This window comes from Ascidiella aspersa, chromosome 3 (genome assembly GCF_963924565.1).
Source record: "Ascidiella aspersa chromosome 3, kaAscAspe10.2, whole genome shotgun sequence".
NCBI classification, from domain to species: Eukaryota; Metazoa; Chordata; class Ascidiacea; order Phlebobranchia; family Ascidiidae; genus Ascidiella; species Ascidiella aspersa.
The window spans coordinates 20,807,374-20,832,950 of record NC_139449.1 but is presented as its reverse complement, the minus strand read 5'-3'; the positions used below and the strand labels follow the sequence as shown (position 1 = coordinate 20,832,950).

Here is a 25,577-nt window from a genome sequence, read left to right as displayed (position 1 = left end):
GGAAGGCAACTTGTGCAGGTCGTCAAAACGTGGGACAACAAAATTAACATCAGAGGAACTATTTTTATCGTATTGAGATATTTTTTTTAATGTTGACTTTGAATTTAGTTACATCGATACAAAATAAGAATCGTCTTTCTTATCCTAGAACCGAAGTTGCTGAGGTTACCAAACTGAAGAAACCCGAGCCCATCCTTAATCTGCCTTCAAAGCCAAATGAGCCAGTTGTAAACGAGCGGGCAACCCAAGGTTATTATAACTTAACAATTTTAAATAAAGTCATTTACACCTTCCTAAAAAATCCGCCCAAAAGAGTATGTCCTGAAAACTAAGGAAAACGTACTTTGATTAACGTTAGTCACAAGATAAAACTTATATTCTGAGTTATTACTAAATTACGTTTAACAACTTCGCGAACATATAATTCTGTTGACTTTGACTTTCTGTTTTATGTCAGATTTTTTACGGTTAAAATTGTTATTGCCCCCAACGTTACCTGCAAGGCTGAAATAAACGCTTCTTTACACAGAACTTTGAAATGTTAACAACTACATATAGTAATATACTGCCAATAAATTGAGCTGAACCACGGCGTTTAGATTAAAAGACCATTGCTTTCAATGCAATATTCAGATAAAAAAGTGTCGATGCCGCTGACCGACGAACAAATCGGCGCAGGCTCCGCGACAGCCAAGTCCTCCGGATCCCTGCTGGAGAGAAACAAGTCCCTTGCTCCTTCTCTCCGATTCTTCATGAGGAAGGCTTCTGAGGAGAAGCAGAGCGAAAGGGCGAGTGAAAAATAATTTATGCAAAATTTACATTTATATAAGGTTTTCTGACTGACAATGTTGTCCACCTTAGGTCTGTATTGTGTTAGTTAAAACTGCTAAAACTCATTTCATCGATTTATAAAACCGCGTGGCGTGATTTAGACCAGTGGTTCTTAACCGGGGGGTAATTACCCCCAAAGGGGTAATTTAGCAATTTTTTGGGGGTAATTCAGATTGACGTTTTTTATATACTTATTAGGTTGAACTGAAATATTTTCAAACGTAAATATGAATGTGGGCTAACATAGATTTTTGTGAGCGTGTATATTTTTTTTTTTTTTTTTTTTTCACTTAACACACCATGCTTTCTGTGACATCATAGTAACCATTAGTGGTTATGAATGACAGGGCCGAGGGGCTGACTGCAGTCTGGTACATTGCAAGTTCAGTTCAATTTAAATCGCAATAATGCACATCATATATTGGTGCGCATGATGGCAGATTGATTAGCTTTACGCCTATAATGTAGCAACATAATCGTATAAATATAGTGCGGTTCCCAGTATAGAATTTTACAGTTATCCCAATCAATTCCGTGTCGGAGTTCAACCGCATGCTCTGCCAGAGCTGACCGGGATGCCTTTTCGTGGCGGACATCTCGCATGTGTTCGAGTTTCCTGGTATGAAAGGAACGTTTAGTTTCCCCTATGTATGTTGCTGAACAACCTCCACAGGGAATCTCATAAACAGCCCCTTGACGTTTTTCTGGTTTGACTGGATCTTTAGTTGAAGGTAAAATATTTCCCATTTTTCTGGCTGGTTTAAAAGCTGTAGAGATGTGGTGGCCCTTCAAAATGCGTTTTAATTTTTCTCCCAGACCTGGAATGTAGGGAATAATGGCCAGACCTTTAGATTCTGGTTTAGATGTTAAATGGTTGGTTTTGTTACGAGGTTTGGACAACCAGTCGGGGTATCCGTTTAATCTCATGGCCTTCTTAACATGTTTAATTTCGTTGCCTTCCTGATAGTTACTGCAAAGTTTTGAAGCTCGGTGTAGCAGGGAACTCACAACCGAGCGTTTGTGTTGTAAAGAGTGGTCAGATCTGAAATTCAAGTAGCGATCTGAATGTGTTACTTTTCTAAATACCTTGGAAGATAATTTACCTGACCGGTTACGAGTGATTAATGAGTCCAAGAATGAAATTGAGCATTTGTTCTCTGTTTCCATAGTGAATTTAATGGTAGGTTCCAAGCTGTTCAAGTGGTGCAGGAACTGCTGTATCAAGTTTGTTTTTATTATGACAAACGTATCATCCACGTATCTTCGCCAGATTCGCGGGGGGGGGGGGTATGGAATGAATTCATGGCCCGTTGTTCGATGTCCTCCATAACCAAGTTTGCCACAGTTACTGAAACCGGTGATCCCATAGCTGTTCCAAATATCTGTTTGTAATGTTTTCCTTTGAATTTAAGGTATGTAGATTCTAGGCATATAGTTAACCCTTCTAGTATATCATTAATATTAAACTTAGTCCTGTTTTCCAGTGTGTTGTCTTGGTTAAGACGTTCTTTAGCTACTTGTATAGCCAGGTTAGCGGGGACATTGGTGAACAGGGAGACAACGTCGAACGAGGCCATGCTTTCATCTTCTTTTATTTGAAAATTTGTAATTTCTTCAACGAAACCAATCGAGTTTTTAACATGATATTCTGTTTGACCTAAAAGAGGGGATAAAATTAAAGAAATACGTTTAGCTAAGTTATACGTGGGGGACCCAATGAATGAAACAATAGGCCTGAGCGGGATTTCCGGTTTGTGTATTTTGGGTAACCCATAGAGTAATGGTGATGTAGCATCGGAACTTTTGAGAAGGTTCCATTCGTAGTTGTTCACCTTCTCTTCTTTCTTCAGCCGTTGCATGTACCTGTTAAGTTGTTTTTCTATACCTTTAGTGGGATTAACCGTAACAGGACAGTAAGTGTCCCTGTCTGCCAACATATTGTGAAGTTTATTATCGTACTCAGATTTATCCATAACAACTGTAACATTACCTTTGTCCGCCCGTTGAATTACCAAACCTGTGTTATTTTTGAGCTCTTTTAAGGCTTGTTTTTCGTCCGGTTGGAGGTTGGGTTCGATTGATTTGTGGGATTTTAAACCTGAATAACGTCGGTTTATACTTCGTTTACACCAGAAGAGCGATTTATATTTATTCCCATTGACTTGTTTAGTTTTTTTAACAGGCATGTGAGTGTAAAATGTCATCTTTGTGTTGTTTTACAAATTAGTGAAAGCTGCAATTTGTTATTTTCTGAAAAGGGGTAATTGAACTCCGTCATTTTCTTATCGGGGGTAACCATATGAAAAAGGTTAAGAACCACTGATTTAGACTGTCGATATGGTGGTGACAATTTAGAAACGTTTCGGCTTCATGTGCTACATTTTACCTTAGTCTCTACTTTTAAGTAACAAAGTGAAAATTACCTTCGATGAGCAACAAGTAATTGGTTTAATAACGATTTGTCGCCTAACTTGTTATTATGCGTTTTTAGGAGCAAGAAAATGGCGACCAGCCGTATTCACCAGGTGCCCAAGTCGTCGGTAAGTTTTGTGCTCCGAATATGTTTTCTAAGACTTAGTAGATTTCATAGTTTAACCAGGGCAGTACCAGGATCGTAAAAGTTAACTGCAGGACCCTGGTACTTCGAATCTCTTTACTGCGAGATGTATTCTATGCATGTGAATACTTTCTTGTTAATAAAATAGTTCACGTTTGTCGCACAGAAGACGAAAACGAGGGCGAAGGAGGTGACTACGATCCGGAGGACACGATCGGTGAGCATGACGACGCAGCAGATGACGAGCCTTACGACCCAGAACAAGAAGAGGTTGGGTTTGGTCATTTTTAATTAGTGTTAGGGTGTTTGGCAATTACAAAATGTTTGGCTAATTTCACCTTTTCAGGTTTAAATGTCGTAAACTTAAAGATTTTTTGCGCAAAGGAATATGACCCGGAAACCGCTTTCGCCGACAAGGAAGAGGAAGGAACAGAGGATGACGCTCCTTACGATCCTGAACAAGAGGAAGAACTACTAAAAAAGCAGAGCGCCAGCGAGGTAGACCAACTCGTCGAAAAACAGGTAAAAAATTGTAACTTGAACACCTGACTTAAACATTAAAATGCTGTGATTTGTTTTAATCTAAACAATTTACTTAATAAAATTGTTCCTCTCGTTCCTACTGTCAATTCATTGGTCATACAATTGTTAGAGAACAAAAATATTCAACCAGACGCTCTATTTTAACTGATATGATTTGGAGTAATAAAATGATAACTAAAAAGTTAAGACATGTTCAAATTCAACTTGTGTTTAAACTTCTGTTTCTGGATTGTCTTTTTTTAAACAAAACGGTTTAAATTAACCTTAAATGTTTTATTATATATAGTGTATTATATATAACGAGCTGACTTGGTATCAATGTTTGCAAAGTAAAGTCAAGTCACACTGTTGAATGCACTCAGGCCTACTTGGAGAGAATGCAACGAGAATTGGAAGAGAAGAAGGCAAAGCTGGCTGAAGTCGAGGAAACTTTGCAGCAATCGGCCGCGGTTGTTGTGGTAAGTTGAACGCGAAGCTAAGTTAATCGCCAAAGCTAGTCCTTTTTAACTATATTGGGGTTTCAATTACTTATCGATAAAGTTACCGAAAAAAATTTTCGGTCCTTTGTATACTATTACTGGTTAAGGCATATGCTTACTCACTACTCACGCTACATTCTAAGTGAGTATAAATAGGAATATATTATATTTATTTCACACAATATAAAAAATACCTGTACAACAATACGAAGTACTCTGATTTTAAGTTTTTAGGCGCAAATCCTTGTTTTTTTAAAATATTAGTACAAGAATGACCCATTGGTAGAGAACCTCTTCTTTTAGGGTAACATTTAAGTATGTTAATGGGGTCCCAAAGGCTGTTTGAAAAATTGCTAAACTTCTTGAGCAAATAGTTTAATTTTTAGTGAAAGCACGAAAGGTGTAAGTGTGTCCCAGGGTAAAACAGTTGGTAAAAGTTATCTATCACGTAAGACCTGGTTCAACAATAAGGGTTTCTAACAGTTTTTTATCAAATTCTGTTTTGAACTGCTTGTAAGTCCATTGATTCCTCCAAAATCCAATTACCGGCCAGATGGTCAATCACCGAGAATTTGATTTTCAGGAGCAGAGAGTTGATCCGAGGATGGCGAGGCGAGCAGCGGCGCAAGCCCAGAAACAAGCCAAGGAGGAAACACCGGCTCCTGCTCCCGTGTCCTCCACCACCAGTGAACCTCCCAAGAATCCTCTGCAGACGATCCTTTCGGTGCTCAACATGTCAGCAAACTCTTCATCCGCAGCATCCAACCTCCTGTCGTCGCTACAGAAGCAGCCAGTGAAGAAGGATCAGCCCTCCTCCCCGCCTCCGCTTCCGGACTCCACCACAAAGTCGGATGTGGAAGAAACTCCGGATGTTCGAAAGGAAAAGGGTGTCAGCCTCGTCGCGTAAGTTGTTATAACATAGCGACTATATTGTAGCACAAACTTGAGTCCCCAAAAAGGTAATTCGCGCCTAAACGCTGAGTTAAGTTTAAAAACTAGCCAGAAAATCGTTTGGAAATTTTCGTCTTACAGTTTTGCTTTTAAACAAAAATATTTAAACCGACTATTTTAGGTACGCTTCCACTCCGGACAGCAACCACGGCGAAATCGCTGGTGATGACGTTAGGAGAACTGATGGCGACGAAAAGCGAAACAAAAAGAAAGATGAAAGGTACTTTTCACTGCTTTTTCAAAATTTGCTAAGGGTATTGTAGGTATATCCTAACCCAACTGTATAATTATAATAAATTGTTGTTTTTTTAAAGACGTCGAAGGTCAATGTCGTCATCATCTACTTCGTCACGGGAAAGCGGACACAGAAGACGTCGTCTCGACAGTCAAGGTCATCACGACGACCGAAGGCACCGTAAGAGCGGCCGGCGATCGAGGTTGGTTTAGTATATTTAATTTTTTTGCTAAAAGGCTAATAGAATGGGTGTCCATAGAGTCTCTGTTACAATTTAAAAAATTATTAAAAATGTAATGATGAGATATCGCAATGAGGTTTGTTTTATATTAATCGGTATTTCATAATTTTTTTATTGACACTAAAATTTATTGTTTCATACCAAGTTTCTAAATTAACCGTTTAGATGTGCTTCGTGCAACTAATGGTGCTCGATGCCCATATAGAAGTGTATTAAATAAAGCAGAACTGCGGAGTCGGACTCGGGGAGTCGGTTTGTTTTTGCCGGAGTCGGACTCGAGTAAGACCACGTAAAACTACCCGAGTCCCGAGTCCGAAATGAGCAGTACCCTATTTTAAAACTGAAACGGCCGCCAAATGGAAATTGTAAAGGCGAAATAGCATATGGTGGAATATTTTCCAACCATGTATTTTAAGTGAATGAATTATACGACACCCCTTTAGTGGGTTGCTGAATATCCACGTTATTTTAGTTACGTAAATTGGTGAAATACAGGCTGTAGAGTCCGGGCCGGAGTCGGGACTCAACAAAATCGCACATTTGACCGGAGTCGGACTCGGGACTCGGGTTATTTTTAACCGACTCCGCAGCCCTGAAATAAAGTAATGATATTTTTAATTCAATTTTGATTAAATATTTAGAAGTGTTTAATGTGTCAATAAAAACATCATTTCACTTTTTAATATTTTTTTAAATTGTAAAGAGACTGTATGGACACCCTGTATATCGTCGTAAAGGCGTAGAAATTCGCACATTGTTTTTCAAAGCTGCTTTGTTGGGCTTGAAACAATTAATTTGCATGCGACGCCGTATTTTTATATGTACGACGACTGTATTTTAATCTCTTTAGGATTTCAACGCATATTTCATGAGAATATGTCAGATTCTTGCAGACAATCGGCATTCAACCAACTTAGCTTTGAAAAAAATGCAATAGTGTGGTCCAAACTAAAAAACACATAAAAGCTCCTAATATCACAATAATTATAGGATTTAATTCTGAAAATACAATACTGTAACAAGTATTTGTTGACTGATATAAATGCAGTTTATGCTACGTGAAACACACCGAACTAAATAATTTAACCTAATCAATACAATTCAGCTAATATAATGTAAAAAAACTTAATGACGTCAGGTCTCCCTCTGGTCGGAGTCGACGCCACCATCACGAGTCGTCACGCCAGCCCCATCGACGTCACGATGACGATTATCGCGGCGAGCGAAGGTCCTGGAGCCGAGACCGGCGCCGGTAGAAGCGGGGAATCATCGCTTTCAACACACACACGCTCACTGCCCTCGGTTTTAATTCGAGATTTTTTAAATCTAGTTTTATGTTTTAACTGTTGTTTTTTGAAGTCGACATTTTGCTGTATCTTTGTTGTGTAATATACTCGGACGAAAAAGGCACTGACAATTCGTTGTTCCGCAGTGATTTGAAACCTGTCTAAACGTTTATTCTAAGTCTCTGCTAAAAGCGATTTTATTCCATATCAAAAACTTAATGTGTTAAACAAGGTGACCCAATAACTCATCTTCTAATCTAAAGTTTAAACGTAAATCGTACAACTAAATTCGTATGCCGGCTAGTTCAATTCAGACAGCGATCTTCGTAATGTCTTGCAGTGTATAAGGAATACCATATTTGTCTTTGCAGCCTACAAGCCTAAGAAATACAATATATTTCTGTCCTGATTTTACCTAAATTACTTAAGGATTGTATGTAACATTACTAAATGGCGCTTAAAATCGTGTTTTTGCATGTGGCTAGTGGTATGAAAAACGATGGGATTATTTCAGGCCATATTATTAGCAGTTCCAAATTTAGTTACTTTTACTTTTAATGACGATTTGAACAGACCAAAGAAGCGCAAATCGATATGCGTTTTGTCGTTTCCTGCTATCTCTTTTTCTACTTGTTGTCACTCGCCAAATATTGTCATTTGGTGCTTGCGTCCCTATTTTCAAAATAAACACATTTCGCGAGTTTGGTTTCACATATAATATAGCGACGGTAATAACCAGGAAGTGAAACAGAGCAGTAACATCAATAAGTTGAGATTTAAATTTATACCTTTGAAGATGGCAATCTCTTATAAATGTTTGTATATTGCTCCATCTGTCGTAGGCTTAAAAAGCACTCAGAAAGATAGAGAGACTGTGTTAAAGCAAAAGTCACTTGAAAATCGTCTGTTTAAGTATTTTGCAAGCCTTTTCAGTGAATAGTCTTTGCTTTTACGCATTATCAAGGTACTTATAAATCGGGTTTTTTACGGTCTACCAAAAATAAAAAAGTTTGCCAACTAGATAAAAAGATCGCATGGTCGAAGAATGACTGCTGTGCTACTTAAATATAAAATGAGCAATATTAAAACATGAAAAATCGATTCTTAAATAAAGTGAAATAACCGCGAAAGTCAACAAACCTTGTGGACGTTTTTTATTCATAAAAAGCAAATTTATTAAACACGACAAGTATAAAACTATGTCGAAAGGGAAAATACATTTTACGACCTTTGGCATTTGCAATGGCCAAACTTTTATCACCTATCCTACATTCATGCGAACAATCGATCTTCGTACAAGTCCACTTCGTCTGGTTCGTCTGATGAACCACATGAGAGAAAGGATTCGTCGGATGAGTGGTGGAGTCCCAATAAGCGCGCCATGAAGCCGCTACTCGGGCCAGGTTGCGAAGACCTGAACAAGCATTCCTTTTGTACAACAAAACTGCGTTGCACCTATATTTGCTAAAAATAACCTCAAATGGTCAGGTCTGCAAAGGCCAAACGAAGGCTTAAAGAAAGTTTTTTTGTTTCTAATTTTTACTGATATATTGATCTAATTAACTGATATATTGACGGACCGAGAAAGGGGTTGAAAACACCCGGTCTTGTTGGACTTGCGGCTGCTAACGCCTAATAGATTACAGGCATGTGTCTGTGTGTATAATGCATTTAGCTGCACTCAGCTTTCTCTTCGATAGAATGGTTTTAATGAGCTATGCCACGCTTGTGCAGCTAACTCCATAATGTAGTTGTTTAAAACAGTGGAATAAATCAAGATCTGTAGAAGGAAAAACCAACGTCACAAGTAGGAAGAATGTGTTTAACAAGATGTTAAAATTAATAAATTTGTTCAGAACATTCAAAGGTGGTATTTATACTTCTGTTAAGTGTTGTAAACAAGTCATTTCGAAATGAATTAAGTCTCAGTTAAGTCATTTGTAATATAACTGTCCAAGTGAAGTCATGATTAAAGCAAGTCAATTTCAAGTCAAGTCCTTGTCATAGAAATTAAACGTTAAGCTATTAAAATTGGGTAAACTCGTCCGAATATGAGCAATACCTTAACTAAAAAATACCAAAAAGGCACAAGAGGGCCATCAAATTGTTTTATGTTCAAAAATTAGGATAAATAACCCAATTTTACGAAAAATTGCCTAATGAAAACACTTATTCCAACCCAAGTCATTTGTCTAAAAGACTTAGTCAAGTTAAGTCATTTGCCCAAAAGACTATATCGAGTCAACACTGCTCTTTTTCAATTCTGCTACTCTATGTCTATTGACACTACTACGACACTATTAGTTAAAATTCAAAAACAAATTGTTTCATTAAGCATCATTTTTTTTTGTAAAACATTGTCAATTTTTTGTAAAATGAACTCTAAGAGACGTATTGAAGTCAAGCCACACCAATTCAACCAACAAACTTACCTCTCCCTAGGAGCCAACTTCATGTCTCTACTTCGCGATGTTCCGGACCCGCTGCCAGTGCCGCTCTTTTTATGAGAAACACTTCTGCTAAACGGGTTCGATCTTCTTCTCTGGCCAGGAACCACACTCGACATCCGCCGCGGGGAAAGTTCGTTTGACGGCATTGCCTCCTCTGCTGTGACGTTTGTCTCGAGCAACGGTGCTTCTTCAGCTGCCCGTTTGTGGCTATCGCCACAAGTGCAAATAAGGCATTGTATTTACGCATGTTTGGAAAGAGACGCAGTACAAAATCAAAACTGACACACACGCGTGTACAACAACTGTGATCTAGCCCTTCCAAAGTCGCTTTTGAAAAAAGATAACGGCTTACGTATCATAGTGCACCGGAAACCATCACAGACTAACCGAATCAGTCGAGCCTGCAGTAAGGTTCGAACTCACGACCTCCGGCCATACGGGGATCGTAGCTCTACCAACTGAGTATAGGGTGTTTCGCTCTAATAAATTCACATTTTGTCCAATTTTAAACTGAACCAACAATGTTTTTGGAAGCCACCTAGAACGGAATTCGCAATATATTATTTGGGATAGCATAAGAAAGGGTGTTAAAACTTTGTATAGAGCTTACCTTGGGGGATATGGGGAGTTTACGAGGGGGTCACGAAGGAAACATTGAGAAGGCCTTGCTGGCAACCAGTACACAATCAATTTTATTTTCTACTACTTGTGCACTGTTCTGTTTAACTAAAAGTGAAAGCACGTAGCCTTTGACGGTATGGAACATAATGATTGGACACGATGGCTTAAATTTAAACAAATGATGTCAAGGAGCGGTCGATTTACCAAAAGAGCAGAGATTTTTTATTATTTACTGGGACTGTAAGAATGCGAAAGAACACAAAGTGTTTTTTACGACTACTATAAAGAGTTCGTAACATACACTTTTTTTATTTATCCGGTTTCCCAAAGAATGTTGACGCAAAACTGCTATAGGTGCGTTTGGCATTGTTTTAATTTTCTAGCTGTTTCTGGCATTTGTTAGACAACGAAGCAAAAAATGTCCCAAGGTTGCTGGTAATCTGTGTTTACCCTACGCTCGATGAAAATAAATCACAATTGTAAAATGAATTGCCTACCCATACCAACCTACTGCGGTGTCCGTGGACGCGGTGCTGCCTGTGCCTGTGCTTGTCTCCATTAAGTCTTGCTTCGTACGATTTACGTTCTCCGTGCTTGTGTTTCTTACTGGACGAATACTTGTCCTTTTCTTCGTCTCTATCCCTCGACGGAATTTTTTTGTTACTTGAAAAGTAAAGAAAACGATCCTCTGATATTTCTATATATTTTATTTTTAGTTTAAACCGACACCTTGTTAAATCAATCACCTGTTGAAATTGATAGAGATAAATCCTTTAATATTTTTTAAAACTTCCGTTATGTATATTTTTTAAACGTTTTTTTTAGGACTTCAACTTACATAATGCCACTATCTCAAATGTAGCGGTGAAAATCTGCTTACCATTTGAGTCTATTTAATGAGCTTTTTCATGTCAAGGATAAAACAAAACATAACGAATACATGTTGATCTTATACATTTCACAAGTCGTTAATAAATCACCATCGTAATAGTTTTGAACAAACAGGGCCAACATATGAAAATATTTCGTTGATTACAATTTAAAATAAGCTTGAACAAATGTACCTCAAGCAAATATCCAAATGTCAGACTTATATATAAAAAAATTAGAACACAGTTGAGATGCCATAAATATATTTTTTAAGCAATTTATATTTTAAATCTACCGTAAACTATGATGGCCTGTAGTGTTTTCGTCTTGTGTATTCTTTAATAACTTTTGATATTCTTTGTTCTTATGTTTTTTTCTTTTGTTTTTCTTCGATTTCGCCATTTTGTAATTGTACCTGAAATCCACAAATTTTACATTTTATAATAATGTACTAAACCCTAGAATAATTTATAGCATTAGTTATTTTAAATTGAAAAAAAAACGTTTCCGAAAAATCGTAATTAGACACCCTAGGTAAATCGAACTATAATGAAATAAGTTGCATTTGTCATCTCCATTTTAAAGCCCACAATTACCATGTTACATGACAATAGCCAGAAAATATTTAAATAAAGACTTTTTTCCAAAATCAACACGGTGTGACCAGTTTTCACACATTTTCTTTTTATTAAATATATCAAAATAATTGACAAATAATAAGGTTTATTGTATTTTGCCACCAGTAGGAATGTCCGATAATATCTGAGAGTCGATACCCAATGCCAAGTGGTAGTATCGGTACTCTTCCGATATTGCAGTGGGATTGGATCCGATATCAAATTAATATAGGTATTTTGAAGTTGGATTGCTATCTAATGCAGCAACAAGCAAATATTAACGTAATTAACTGGAAAAAATTTTTGAGCATAGCAAAAACTTCAATGGTATTGGATCGGAGCTCGATACTTTTTGTTCAAAAGATCCGGGGTCGGTGTCGGATTAAAGTGTCAAGCATCGGCCATCCAGCAATATTTACGAACAAAACAAAAACAACGCGACACCGGATATAATTTAAAGACGGTTCGCATGAATAGGCAACGTAGGCCACAAACTTACCAGTTTATTGCGCTGCAAATAGACATGACAAAGAGGCAAACACCCGCTACCGAACCGAGGGCGATATATATGGCAGTCATCTTTGATACTCCAGCCTTGGTGCTGATGTAGTTCACAACGCCTGCCATCATGCCAACTTCAAACATATCTGAAAAAGGTGCAATTGCCGCATTTGAGTGTAGTTGAAAAAACTTCCAAGGCAGTTCACGACGTTCAAAAAGCTTGGTTTGGAGATACGCAAAAACCCACCACACTTAAAGAATTTAACAAAATATATTTTTTTTACTTGGTTAACAAAAGAGCTGTGCCTTACATATGGGCGGAAATGAATTTTGCCGTTTCTTTCACACTTACACAAATACCTTTGCTCAGCTAGATTTATTAGATGTTGTATACTAACCATATTGGGGTAGATTTAAAAGAATTTTATTCACGCTGCAGGACGTCTCAAGAAATGCCATTACGCTGTCAAACTTAATAAAAGCCGCGTAAAACTTTGTGACGAGCGGCGGTTGGGTAACCCCTGTACTACAACACGTGTCTTCCACGTTTAAAAAAACAGGCTACATTGTTTCTGCTACCATTAAATACAATAGGTGAATATACGTAAATATACTAGGAATAAATCTAAACGCAGTTCATTGATGCTTAAGGCATAGTGGCTGTCGGCAGTTTAGAACTTCGAATAAACAACTTCTATTAGATTGGCAATGCGAAAAATCTATAAAGGTATAGGTAATTTAAGTTATAAGACGGTGCAATAATTTGCATGCCTTAAGCTGTGTTGCCTCCCTAAAAAATAACATAACTCTTGCCCCGGATAAAACTGTACACAAATGCCAAACGTTTGCTATAATGCCGGTTGAGTGGGTAATCGTTGAAGCTATCATCCCATTTAGTTTTAGGACATTATAAATATCAAAAGTCGAGATCATTTTGAAGCAGGCCATCTAGGAAACAAGAATAGAGAACTGTTTTAGTTTCATTATAATTACGAATTTTGAAACTGGTTTTAGAGCTACCCGGACTGATACACTTACCCTGGTTGATGACTTCTACCACGTGATTTGCCAGTAGCCAATGCGTGTATTCGTCTTCGACGAGACACGAATATACTCCGGATTGCTTCTTAGACCCGTCGCTGGTCGGCAGTAAACTGAGACGGAATTGTACTAGAGCAGCACTAACTTCCGTTTTTAAGCCAAAGAGAGAACTCTTTTTAATCTATTAACAAATAACAATTAATTAGGCGAATGGTAATCTTCTGTTAAGTTATTTTGGGGTAATAAATTTAGATCGCACTTTCATTAGCCACCAAATGTCTGCTATTCGTGATGACGAGTAATAACGTGCATTATAGAGGCAAATTTATTAATTCATTTTTATAAACTTTAGAAAAACTAATTACAATACATATTTTCAAAAACGCAAAATTTCCGATAATATATATTAACTCGACTACTTCACAAAATGGGGATACTTAGCCAGATAACCAAGGCTGTTAGTTTCAAGCTATAAAAAACTAAACACTGAATAGGCTGAATATATCGGATAACTACAACACAGTTGTCACAAACAAACTGAAGTGAAAATCTATGAAAATGCTGAAATCTTTACTTATTAAGTATAAATTATCATGGACTCAAACGAACATTTTTTGAGACGTTTTTGTCCGCAATGTTAATTAAAGTTGGCCTCGAATTATTTGGGAGACTTACAGGAACGGCGTCTTTGTACCAGGTGACGTTGGGCATGCTGGTGACGTCAGGGGGTACAGGGAGGGGGCAAACGAGTTCCCTCTTTACCTGGATTGTGGCCCCGCTTTCCGCTTCCGGTTCGACATCCCCACTTTCTTTGACCGGTTTAAAATACCAGTGTTTCCAGTAAACTACAACCAACAACAGCAAAAAAACTTATTTGTTTCTTACGCGGACCTGGGCAACATACGGTCAGCCAAGCAATTTAATCCGGCCCGCGGCTTATTTTCCTTAAAATACATAGGCTAAGCGAAAACAAGGACGAGTTTCTACATGTTCGGTTGTATCAGAAACACTATTTCCAGGGACGGATCTAGTCATGACCCCGCCAAATTCGAGGAGTCGTTTTTTTGTTGTATTCGGAATCGGGACTCGAGTAAGACCACATAAAACTACCCGAGTCCTGAGTCCGACATGCGCATGCGCACTAGCAAATTTCAAAACTGATGTGGCCGCCAACTGTAAATGGTAAAGTTTGAATAGCATATGGTGGAATATTTTCCAACTATGTATTGTGAGTGAACGAATTACCACTCTACACCCAAAATAGGTGGATTGCTGAATATCCACAGTGTTTACTTAGTAAATTGGCGAAATACAGGCTGTACAGTCAGGGTCGGACTCGGGAGTCGGACTTGGGTTTATTTCTTTGGCAGGAGTCGGACTCGGGTTATTTTTAACGGACTCCGCAGCCCCGTTTTAAAGTATAACTAATTGACAAAGCTGTTGAAGTTAGCTCTGTGGTTGAAGTGAATTGATGTAGGCAATGAACTGCTGCTTAGCTTTTCAGAAGCAAATATAAGATAACTAGTGAATTTTGTCATTATTTAGTAAAGTGTAAAAAAAGATATGAATACCTAGGTTTAACCGATGCAAAAACGTAAATCAAATCACACCTGGATCGTTGAACAAATCCGACGGCGGCATCCCGTGCAAGTTGAGGTGCAAGTTGTGGTCGTGCATTTGTTCAGCAGAGCTCTGCTTTAAGCTGAAGATGTAGCCGTGGAAGCCGTCGTTGTGGCGCGCTGTTGGGCCTTTTGGCGCTTTCATGTCCGGCGACTCAAAAATGTTCTGCGTCAAGTGAGTTAGAGTTTTGCCAGCCACGGTTAGCACAAACGAAAGATGACGTTATTTGCATAGATTCGTGGATTTATGATAAACAGAGAGAAATATTTGGTGTCTATTCATTGACACAGCAGCGTAAACAAATACAAACTTTTAGTCGGAACGTAGTTTGCTTTAATTTTAGGTTATGATATTTATAGTAGACAGATGGGCATAGTTTCAAGTTAAAGTCAATTTAGCACTCCCCGAATAATTTACTAGATAGGAATCATAAAAAAGGTTAGGCATGGTAAAACAAAACCAAAGACTTGTGATAGTGTCATCTCGTCGTTCGCCCTGAAACTACAGCTCAACACAAAAGGTGCACAACACCTTGTCTCGAATTAAGCCATAATGACCGCGAGTGCCGAGCTATACCTTTTCTGCGCCCCCTACTAGGAGGATGTCGCCGGGCAAGGTTTCCCTGGTAACAGGAGGAATGTACAGTTGCACCACTTCGCCGTCGTTTACCTTCATCCGAACCATTCCTTCCCTGTAAATCAATTGCACATATATCAGGTATCTCGCCTCATCACTGTCATCCAGGTTAATTCAAAACCTCGTGTCGCATAAGAGATATAAGTGTGAATCGTAGTGTTGTAAATAAGCCATTTTAAAACGACTTAAGTCCCAGTCAAGTCATTTGTAAAACAACTTGAGTCAAAGTCAAGTCTTTTAAAATAAATAACAAGTCAAGTCACAGTCCAAGTCATCAGTTGCCCAAGTTAAGTCCAGGTCAAGTCATAATTTGAGTAATTCAATTTCAAGTCACGCCCTTGTCATAAAAAGAAACATTTAACAATTGGAATTAAAATCGTACGAAACAATAACTAAACTAAAAAATACAAAAAACTATATTTTTCCTTATGTTTTTTTCTAAAGGAAAACACTTCATTTTAACCCAAGTCATTCTGCCCAAAAGACTTAAGTCAAGTAAAGTCATTTGTCAAGTCGCTGACTTACGTCATTACAACACTGGTGAATAACACAACATTAACTGCTTTTTTGGAAAACTTTAAAAGTACCTTAACATTTGCAGAGTCAATTTGTTCCAGTGCCGGAGCTTGACATTATCGTCGCTGTCCAGAGTTTTAATCTGACCTCCTTGGGCCAAGGTGAACTTTATCCTTGTCCCGTCCTCCACGGTAAGCTTCATGTGGCTGGAAAGGTCGTGCTTAGCTGGTAAAGTTATTGGAATTTATTGGCAGTTCGAAAATTTCAAACCTCAAGGTACAATACATGTATTGGAATTGTATTGTCCGTTTCATTTTGTTTTTTTAGTATCACATCCCATCACCGAGAAAAGACAAACATATCATCTTCGAACCATTGTCATTAAGTTTCATTAAAGTTAATAACTTAAATCTTCAAAAAAATTATTTCTAATTTACACAGAATTTAATCAATTAACATCAATAGTAACACCTCTATTCCATACTAAAATCCCGTCAGCTCGAGTCGGTTTAAACGTAATCTCTAAGGTTGCTACGTCATAGGGTTTGATGTCACTTGTGTTATGGTAATCTCTCAGACGAGAAACCCGCTCAAAATTCCACCACTTCATTGTGAACGGTAGATGGACTCTGCATAGGGGAAGAATTTATTGTTGGCCATCGATTGCTGACAAAGTAATTATCATTGGGAACGTGTCTTAAACTCACAGGAAAACATATGAACTAAAGGATATGACAGATAAACACACATGTGTCTTCAACAACTGTGATCTAGCAAGCATTGACGTATGGTTGTTTCGCGACTCGCTTCCCTGAGCCTGATTCAGTTATTCTGTGATGGCTTTCGATGTACTAAAGTAAAGGTTATATCGAATTTGCGTAATTTTTTTGGTTGATAACTTTTTCTAGTGTAAAATATAGGTTTCAGGTTATTGAGTTTTTAAATTCCGACTTGGTAACAAAGCGTCCTGTAACGAGAGACGCATGTCTTGGATGCAAACGATTACTGGTCTGTGATACCAGCGATTCCAAATTGAAACCACAAAACCGAAATTGAACTGTTGTGTAAAGCTATCTGCCGTTAAATTTCTCTCAGTAATAGTTAACGCAATATCAACAAGAAAACGTAACTTACCGCTGATGAGAGTCGAAATATCGCAACTTCACTTCCTCGTGTCCGTGCATGTCCTTGGTGGGGACGCGCGCAACCCCACGACTTTGTATCGGGTCCCACAGTGTCTTCAACTCGTTGGGTTTCTTCTTGTCCAAACCGAAGCGTTTGAAGTTGACTTGCAGCTCCGACACGTAACCTTTTCGGAGTGTAAACATTGCGGCAGTGTTGAATGCAATTTAAAAATGGACGGTAGTGCAGCATTCTGTCGTATTTGCCAAAGCGATTAAACTGTTTCACGTGGTGTATTGTTGCCGGCCGTATAAAGTCTTAAATCTAAAGAGGTAAACGGAATTCTCAGGTTCGGCGCAAGAACTGGGATTTTATGTTGAGTCGTATTACGTTGCGAAAAATTTCGCCAGGAATCGCGAGTTTTTTTTTTAATATTTTTATCTAAAAGGAATTTTACTTAAAACTTAATAGCATTTATACAGAGTAAAATTAGAAATGTTTTTTTAATTAATAAAACAAAAAAACTATTTGTCGAATGGAGTTTGGATAACTCGCTTACACTCTTGTGACTCGTTCCCATTGCTGTTGTAAACTGTATACCCAACACTGTTACAATACAACAGAAACGCCTCACCCCTAAAGCTCACGTCTCCCTTCGCGACCTTGCCCAGGCCCACAAAGCCCTTAAACGAAGCCAGAACGGCCCGGTTGCCCTTGATCAGGTTCCCGATTGAGTCACCGCTCAATTTGCTCATTTCGTCTACGTAACCCCACAAGCCGGTCCACCAGGACGATTTGGCCGGAGCGGCACCGGTCGGTTTGGTGCCCGGGGCGTCCCCTGCGGTGGCGTGGAGGGCCGAACCCATGTTCTGCCCGTCGTTGAGTCGCACAAGCAGCACGTCACTCACCACCGTGACGCGGATGTTGTTCCAGTGGCCAACCTGCCAAAGTTGTTTTTTTTAATTTAAACCTATTTTTACACTGATAAAACTCTATTTTTACTATCTTATCGGTCGTGTCACCTAAATCGCAGGTTGACACAATGAAGCCGCATAAAGTGCAAAAAATGGTCCTGGTTCTAAGCACTCGCAGTGTTTGGGGCCGTTTATGTTAACTAAAGCGGGATCGAAAGCATGTCAATTTTCTGAAGTCAAACCTCACGCGTTCTTAAACAGCCGCGTTATAACTATAGATTCCTCAAAACATTTCATTTTGACAATTTAAAAATACCTAAACTCAACTGACTTTGCATAAGGGCGGAACCAGGATTTTTGTTTAGAGAGTGGTATCATTTAATAATAGGTGAAGCAATATGTATACCAACAAATAATGACGTTTAAAGCATGTGGAATTTTCATTAAATACATTTCAAGAGAACAACATCCGCAAGTAAATCACAGGGACATGGTTGCGGGTAACTTGAATTGAATATCTCACCAGGGTTTGGCCGACTTCCATGACGACTTCGTCCGAGCCGTTAATGGAAGCGTGGACCATCACGTGACCACTTTCGGCCAATGAGATGCGGATAAACTCGGATTTGTGCTTTTCGGCAGTTTTCGTTTTGCTCGTCGCGCCCGCCGCCATTTTTGGTCTGGTCGGACCCTTTGCCACACGAACGTTGGTGGGTGACTTGCTTTGCGCCGCGAAGCCCCGGGGGTTCCCCACGTAGCGGAAAACGGTTCCGGCGGCCAAGAGTGGCCGGGAGCGAAGGAAGACATGGAGGAAGGAGGAGGGAGGTTGCTCCCTGAAAAGCAGTGAGCTGTGCTCGGAGAAGTGGTTGATGGTGGTGAAGTGGTCTTCTGCGGTAAGAACATAAATAAAAGACCGTATTAGTGGTTTGTTTGAGGTAGAAAGGTATAAACTATGTACTGGTTATCGGTTATGGATTCAGTAGTTTCAAAGTTTGTTAGCCTGCAACACTGCGATTGTAACTAGCATTTTGAATACAGATATAACTTTCGGGTGGATTTTATTGACTCCTAGGAAAAGAAGGCTTTACATTTTTGGCAAAAATTGATTATGCATATCGAAATAAAATGAAGTTAAAAAACCATGTTGAAGGTAAGGACTCTGTTGGCTGTCAATGGTCACCTGGGTCGTGTAAGCATTGGACGAGCCGAAAAAAACGAAAATTAATTATCAAGGTAGTAACATTTAAAATATTTTACACTTTGAATTGTCAGACGCTGTATACCTTTACTTCTAATAATTATTGTTCGTTAATTAAAGGGCGAAAATGAGAATGAGGAACCAAATTGTCGTATAACTAAGGAAAAAAGCCTTTAAGAGGCTCTGTCTGATCCAGATGTAAGCATTCGAGGCATCAATTGACCTTTGCACGGTGTAATGCTGCGACAGGCTACGTATTCGGACGAAGCGCCGACGCACTTCTTGCCAAGGCCAACAGGGTGCGAGCAGGCCCTTGTGCGCTTTCTCACCCCACTTCCGCAAGTCTTCACAAGGCACGGGCTCCAAATCGTCCAGAACTGCCAGGCGCCGTTCACTATACGAGACATTTTTGCTATATTAACTTGTTTCACTATATTAAAGTTAGCCCTATTAAACTCGTTTGATTAGCGAATTTGTCTGAATCGAAAACTGAGATTTAGGTGGCACTGACAAGATTTCTTGCCATCGTTTTATATCAATTTAAGGTGACAAATAAAACACATTGCACAAAAGCTTGTCAAAAAAATATAAATAAAATATGGCAACAGTGCCACCTAAAACTCAGCTTTTATTTCAAACAAATACGCCAACAATTAAGTTTGATAGTGAACTTTCAAAAAAAACATGTACGACGTGCGTTAATATGGCGTTATATATTTTTTTTAATTTATAGACTTTTAACGTTTTGGCAACGGCAATCATCGTGTGACATTTGAACCGGCAAAATGTACCACAAAAGTAAGTGTGTGGATTTCAATGAAAAAAAATTTAAAGGGTGGAGTTGTTTCTAAACTTTTAATTTACCGGGGCATGGTGGAATCTGTGTACAGCCGCGACTCTGGGACTTTTCCCCCACGCAGTACCACGGGGCGTCGTAGGGGAGGCAAACCCGGGTCCTCGTCACCACGCCCGTTCTGCCGCAAGTGACGTCACACTGGCTCCATGGGTTCCACGGGCCCCACTCGTCCGGCTTGGCCTCGGGTTGTTCTAAGGCAAAGGTGAAAGCTGAATAGGGGCTATATACATCAGAAAAAATGCCTTACATAAGAAGTGGCTGAATTTATTCGACACGTTTACACGATGTTAGAAAAACTTCTATCGGCAAATGGATTATTTTTTTATAAATCCATGTTAGTAATTTAACCTTAGTTGATTTGACAAATAAAAGAAAAACTTTTTTCGAAATAAAAAAACAAGAAAACCACAAAACAGATATAGTTTCAAATAGTAGGTGGTTGTTTCAGGAGAAGGCTTTGCCACGGATCAGCAGGAATGCCCACAGTCATTCCACTGCTATTTTAGGATTACCGCAAAGTTCCGCGGATTGCTCACTTACGACAAGGGTGCGCGTCACCGGCTAAAACGCTCAGAAGTCGGCAAGCCTTCGTGTCGAGGAAGCTTAAAGTGAGATCAATCAAAGAACTGCTACACCCAGTAAAGCAGGGGTGCGCAAACTATGCGACGCTCTGCCCTGACATTTGCTACCGGTTCAAACTTATCGGCTACCTTGTTTTTACTATTATGAAATGAGACTCCATATGGATTGGAGTTTTCACTTAGATGTAAAATAAATAGAAACAGTTAAATTTTGTACAGCAGTAATGGTGATTAAACGCTTTATTTTTACTGTTATGAAATGAAACGCCAAATGGATTGTTTTTCAGTTTTCAGTTACATGAAAAATAAATGTAAACGGTTGAATTTCATACAACAAAGAACGGAGACCAAAAGTCATACGTTATTTTTGGGATAAAAATGAATAAACTTGTCATTCCGAACGAATTCCTCCTTTCTCGGGTGCTTTTTATGCGCGCTGCAGTTCGGGCAAAGCGACGCTTGTACGTGACGCGTGCGGTCGCGAAGCTCGGGTGGTCGAGATTAAAACGTCGGCCTTTTGTTGACGAACGGCGGCTCATTTGTGCCGGCAAATGCCGACCGCAGGAACGTGAATGCTTATACTAGCTGGTGTGCATCAGTTATTCTAGCAGCAACCGTCAAAAGAGTGTGATCCACCTTCCGCGAGGTTTAAACATCGGTTAAGATGTTGCACCAGCATGTTCGGTACAAACGTGAGTTTACGAATTCCACTTACGATAATTTTGGTGCAGGTGTTCACAAAACTTATTGGCAGAATACCACCGATAGCGTCTTTGAACTTAGCGGCGTACCACTTTGTTAAACAAAAAGCATTTACTGAAATCTTTATATTTATTTAAATAAAGGGGATAGTATAACTTACTGCAGCAGCAACAATATTAGTTTTGAGTGCTTTTTGCAAACTTTTAAAAAATTGTTGCTCGCGTACAACAAGTAGTATTTTCAAGCATTTGTTGTGGTGTTTTTAAGTGTTTTTTTCGAGCATTAACAGCCCGACCTTCCTAGTTCCTACGAACATTCAAAACGATGATGCCGCGGGCCCGATGGTATCAAGTCCTTCAGAAAAATTAAAACTGTATTTACACTTAGCCTTTTTGTTTGAGAAATGATTTACCCGATTAACGCGAAAGTTTTTTTGAACGACTAAAAGTGCGTAAAGTGGATTATAATTTGATAAAACAATTATTACCAGCAATATTTCAGCGACTTACCAATACACCGCAGTCCGTCCATCTCGCACTTGCGTGTTTCCTGGTAGACCCCGGGACACCTGGGCGCCCAATATCTCGCCTGCTCGCACTCGCGCCACCGGACTTGCTCTCCCGCGCCGCAAGTGGCTGAACAGTTGCCCCAGGACTCCCATGCTTCCCAAGTGCTCTCGTCTGACGCAACAAGCAATAACTGACGTTAAGGAATCTTCTCTACTCGTTGCTATCGCATGGTTATAACGTGACACTTTAAGTTGGAGTGTTAAATGAAACTTTATTTTTGGAGCATAATGGTTGGAGGTTGTAGTAATGTTGTGTAAATTATTATTTGTTTAATTTGCTTTACTTTACTTTGCGTTGCGTTGCTTTGCTTCACTGCGCTTTTCGTCTTTCGTTTCTTTTGTTACGCCTTTTGAGTTTCGACTCCTAATCACTGATTGTTTTACCGTTCTGTGTTGCCCTAAAGGACATTCCTTTGTTTGTGTAGTAGCAAACCGTGTGAGAGCACGAGGGCATCAGTCTCGTTTGGAGCATGGTGTGTGGTGCAATGGATTCGTTTTGTTTAGCAAGCGAGCTAGCGTACGCGCTAACCGCTGTGCTACAGTTTGCGCTATCCTTAAAACTTTATCATTTTTTTTTCAACGTTGCCGAAAAGAAAATAAACTTAGGCGGTTGTAACGACTTGTTTGACCCACAAGATAATACTGTGTTGAGTATTTATGTTGAACGTATGTCTCAATACAGCCTTTAAAATAGGTGGAATAAACAGACTTAAAAAATAAAATTGTTCTAATTTATCATTAACAAAAATGCAAAACCAAACCGTTTTGTTGAAGAAAAAAATAATGAAATTAATATTTACATAAAAAAGATCCAAATGCAAAGCTCATTTAATCTCTTTACACAGACAATACACAAGTTACCTCAAATATTTAAAAAGTTCTTTAAATGACCATTGGAGCATAATGGCTGGAGATTGCAGTTAGATTTAGAAATTAATTTCCAAGCCATATAGTATTTAGATTTAGAATCAAAGCCATACGAAAACGAACAAAGAACTAATAGAAATGTTCTAAATATACTGCCTATACTTCTGTATTGGATTTGATGTAACGTTTTAAATGACTAAATTGTTATAAGGTCCGCATCGCTCACCTTCACAGTTCACGTCATGTTTGATGCAGTTGAGCACATTCCAGTACAAACTCTGTAAGAAAAAGACACCGTGTCAACAAAACAAAAATAAGCTAAGTTTGTGTATAAGAGTTGTAGTTCAGGCAAAATAAAAACTTCTGTAAAAAATGACAATTTTCAACAATACGCTTCATTTTTATTCGAATTGCGTAAATCCTATAGGATCAATGCGGTTTCTTTTACTATTTATCACCATACAACGTTCTGCGACGTGTAAAGCCCAACTTCCGGGACACCATTACCAGTTGTTCGGCCCGATTTTGCAACGCAATGCTCTCGCGGTTGTTTTTTTTGCCTTTGCCAAACAGCGCAGCCGACAAGCAGGTGCCTACGATGGGGAAATGGACCCGTTAATTTCGCCGAACAAATTTTGCCGGTTCGTAGCTAAGCCTGAAACATTGGCAGCAGCATGAACTTTTCTTGGGGGCGCTTCTGCAAACAAATCACACCGTGCTGCACAACTAGCGGTGTGTTCATTCAATTTACTAGAGACAAGAAAGTCTGAGAAAATTCGTCATAGTGTTACCATGTTGCCGTTTTATCGCACAAGGTGATATTCGGCACAGTGACCCGAAGTAATACTGAACAACAACATTTATTGCTATCCAAACAAAGGTGATATGCGCTTAGCGGAAACGGTCGTCTCGTACAGACTGGCCTTGTTTATAAAGTGACTAGCGCAGCACAGAAAAGAGTTCATAAATGGCTTGTCACGACTTGAACGGCGACCGTTAGTTGGACACTTTCTCCAGGGACGCTTTCATTCGCCTGTGACTGCTTCTCGACCTCGGGGTCATTGCCGCTCGCCGAAAAGCTGCTTTTTAAGACGAACAACACGAAACCGCGAACAGCCGGCGAGGATTACGGGCGCCCCGAAATTGGGGCGAAAGGGGGAATTTGGCAGCCGAAACCGGTGCGGGGTCGCACAGCGCCAAAAACAATGCGGCGCCGGTCGGTTGCGGGATGCCGAGCCGCTAATTAACCTTCACGGTGGGTGGAGAGTTACCCGGTGGGGCGGCACGGTTCGCTTCGGCCGGGGTCTTCGCGCGCGAAAAACAAGCGTCAACCTTTGCACGGAGTCGGCGTCGACTTACAAAACACGGCATCAGCGCGCATAGTTATGCGCCCTTCGCGATATTTCACCCACGGCTTAGGTTTATGCTTTCGCATTTCACCGCAGCCGCAGATCGTATTGTTTTTACACTTTTGGTCCGGTTATAATAGCGTTTTGTTTTCTTGCACCTTGACAGCGTTTCGTTGTCTTGCTGCCTCGACATTTTGGTGCAACAACAATTACGTAACTTGGCAGGCGCCACTTGCGTCATTGTAGACCACAAAGTCAATTCAGCAAAAGTAACCCAATCCCTGGAGTTCGGTATTCCACCGGTAAAAAAACAAGGGCAAGTGCCTGGTGAACACTGGCGGATTGATGTACACCAACGCAGAACATTTAAATAAATCATTCATAGTTACTGAATTGCTTACAAAAGATTTCCGTTTTTGATTAGGTAAGTTGGAAAAAGCTTTTTCTTTTCCAAATTTGTTTTCCATTAACGAAACACAAGTTAAAAATACGTAAACCATGACATATTTTCGAGTTCGGGCTTCATACATTTTCTGCATTTAGGACTTTTGTGGGATTGTACTAAACATATAACTAAAAAACAAGAAAAATGTTGAAGGTAAACTAATCTCGATAGAAAACAGGACCCTGAACAAAATCTTGAAATCATGATATTCATCTCAAATCATGAATATTTTACTCGAAAACGATAAAGCGAAAATCATCACGCACTTGATTGACACGACGACCAACAGGGGTGGATTGGCAAGTTCAACGCCGGTATGTTTTGACCCCACGCGCAAGCCTGAAGTACCCTTGGTCGGCGGCGGCCAAATCATTCGACAAAATGACGCGAAATAGCGCCGTTGTTCACTCGCCGGTTTGTTTTGCCCTAATCGACGAGGAGCCGATCGCGAACGGGGTCAAACGATCGCGTGGCGGCGCTGTGAAGTCCCGGCGCGGAATCCGCTGCCACCGGCGTCGCTTGGCTCGAGCGCAAACGAATCCGGGTGAAATTACAGTCGGAATATTTCGGCTCCCGTGCACGCATCAACCATGCGTCGCAAAACGACATGGCGTTGAGCCGCTTCGGCGAATTCCAGGCTCATCTATCGGGGCTTCGGCATGGAAACACGCCGGAACCCTTCCGTGTTGGATTTTCGCCAATACACGAGAACGCAAGCAGTTGGAAACAAAATGAACATCATATTTTAATTTTTTGGTGTACCCTTACGTTTGTCGCAACTGTATATGTAAGTGGTATCACGAATGTGAAAAATGTCCTTTCGTGCTTTATACTACATTATCAGGGTAACGATAAGGTTATTCTTTGGTCATAAACAAACTTACTGCTTCAGTGTCGTCGCTCAGCAGGCTTTGTACGTAAGCGAAAGTGCATCGATCGGCAAAACAATCGCGCTCCAGTCCAGGGGTTGAGGTCACGTG

The 25,577-nt window shown here is 39.7% G+C and overlaps 2 protein-coding genes across 3 annotated transcripts in view; one reads left to right on the top strand and one right to left on the bottom strand.

The window, feature by feature from the left end:
* The window catches only part of LOC146160739 (death-inducer obliterator 1-like), a 42,469-nt gene extending 35,228 nt beyond the window's left edge, over positions 1-7,241 (top strand). The window contains exons 27-36 of one of the 2 annotated variants that reach the window (XM_083383420.1): positions 157-249; positions 634-788; positions 3,323-3,371; positions 3,555-3,658; positions 3,773-3,910; positions 4,294-4,389; positions 4,994-5,313; positions 5,483-5,581; positions 5,676-5,798; positions 6,976-7,241. In XM_083383420.1, coding sequence (XP_083239546.1) covers positions 157-249; positions 634-788; positions 3,323-3,371; positions 3,555-3,658; positions 3,773-3,910; positions 4,294-4,389; positions 4,994-5,313; positions 5,483-5,581; positions 5,676-5,798; positions 6,976-7,093 — 1,295 coding nt within the window. In that variant the 3' untranslated portion in view covers positions 7,094-7,241. Of the gene's footprint in view, positions 1-148; positions 250-633; positions 942-3,322; positions 3,372-3,554; positions 3,659-3,772; positions 3,911-4,293; positions 4,390-4,993; positions 5,314-5,482; positions 5,582-5,675; positions 5,799-6,975 lie in introns of those variants that run through there. The other variant, XM_083383423.1, reaches the window with a different exon arrangement.
* Positions 7,242-8,395: 1,154 nt separating this feature from the next.
* Positions 8,396-23,865, bottom strand: LOC146160738 (uncharacterized). Its single transcript, XM_083385001.1, has 19 exons — positions 23,812-23,865; positions 23,030-23,081; positions 21,878-22,048; positions 20,094-20,276; positions 19,453-19,623; positions 18,555-18,919; positions 17,752-18,058; positions 17,130-17,304; positions 16,467-16,624; positions 16,067-16,220; positions 15,420-15,534; positions 14,834-15,008; positions 13,899-14,068; positions 13,221-13,404; positions 12,181-12,328; positions 10,706-10,836; positions 10,184-10,241; positions 9,556-9,780; positions 8,396-8,537 (listed from the first exon to the last, which is right to left on the bottom strand). The coding sequence occupies exons 1-19, from the start codon at positions 23,863-23,865 to the stop codon at positions 8,396-8,398; spliced, it is 3,138 nt and encodes a 1,045-aa protein (XP_083241127.1).
* Positions 23,866-25,577: the final 1,712 nt, after the last annotated feature.

Bases quoted from the DNA above. Each gene is read 5' to 3' on its own strand.
- LOC146160738 (XM_083385001.1), bottom strand. From the start codon at position 23,865: ATGACCCCGAGGTCGAGAAGCAGTCACAGGCGAATGAAAGCGTCCCTG. The intron at 18,920-19,452 runs GTCAATTGATGC...TTCTTACCGCAG, and splicing joins CAGCATTACACCGTGCAAAG to AAGACCACTTCACCACCATC. The intron at 8,538-9,555 runs GTAAGTTTGTTG...ATGCTTGTTCAG, and splicing joins AAGTTGGCTCCTAGGGAGAG to GTCTTCGCAACCTGGCCCGA.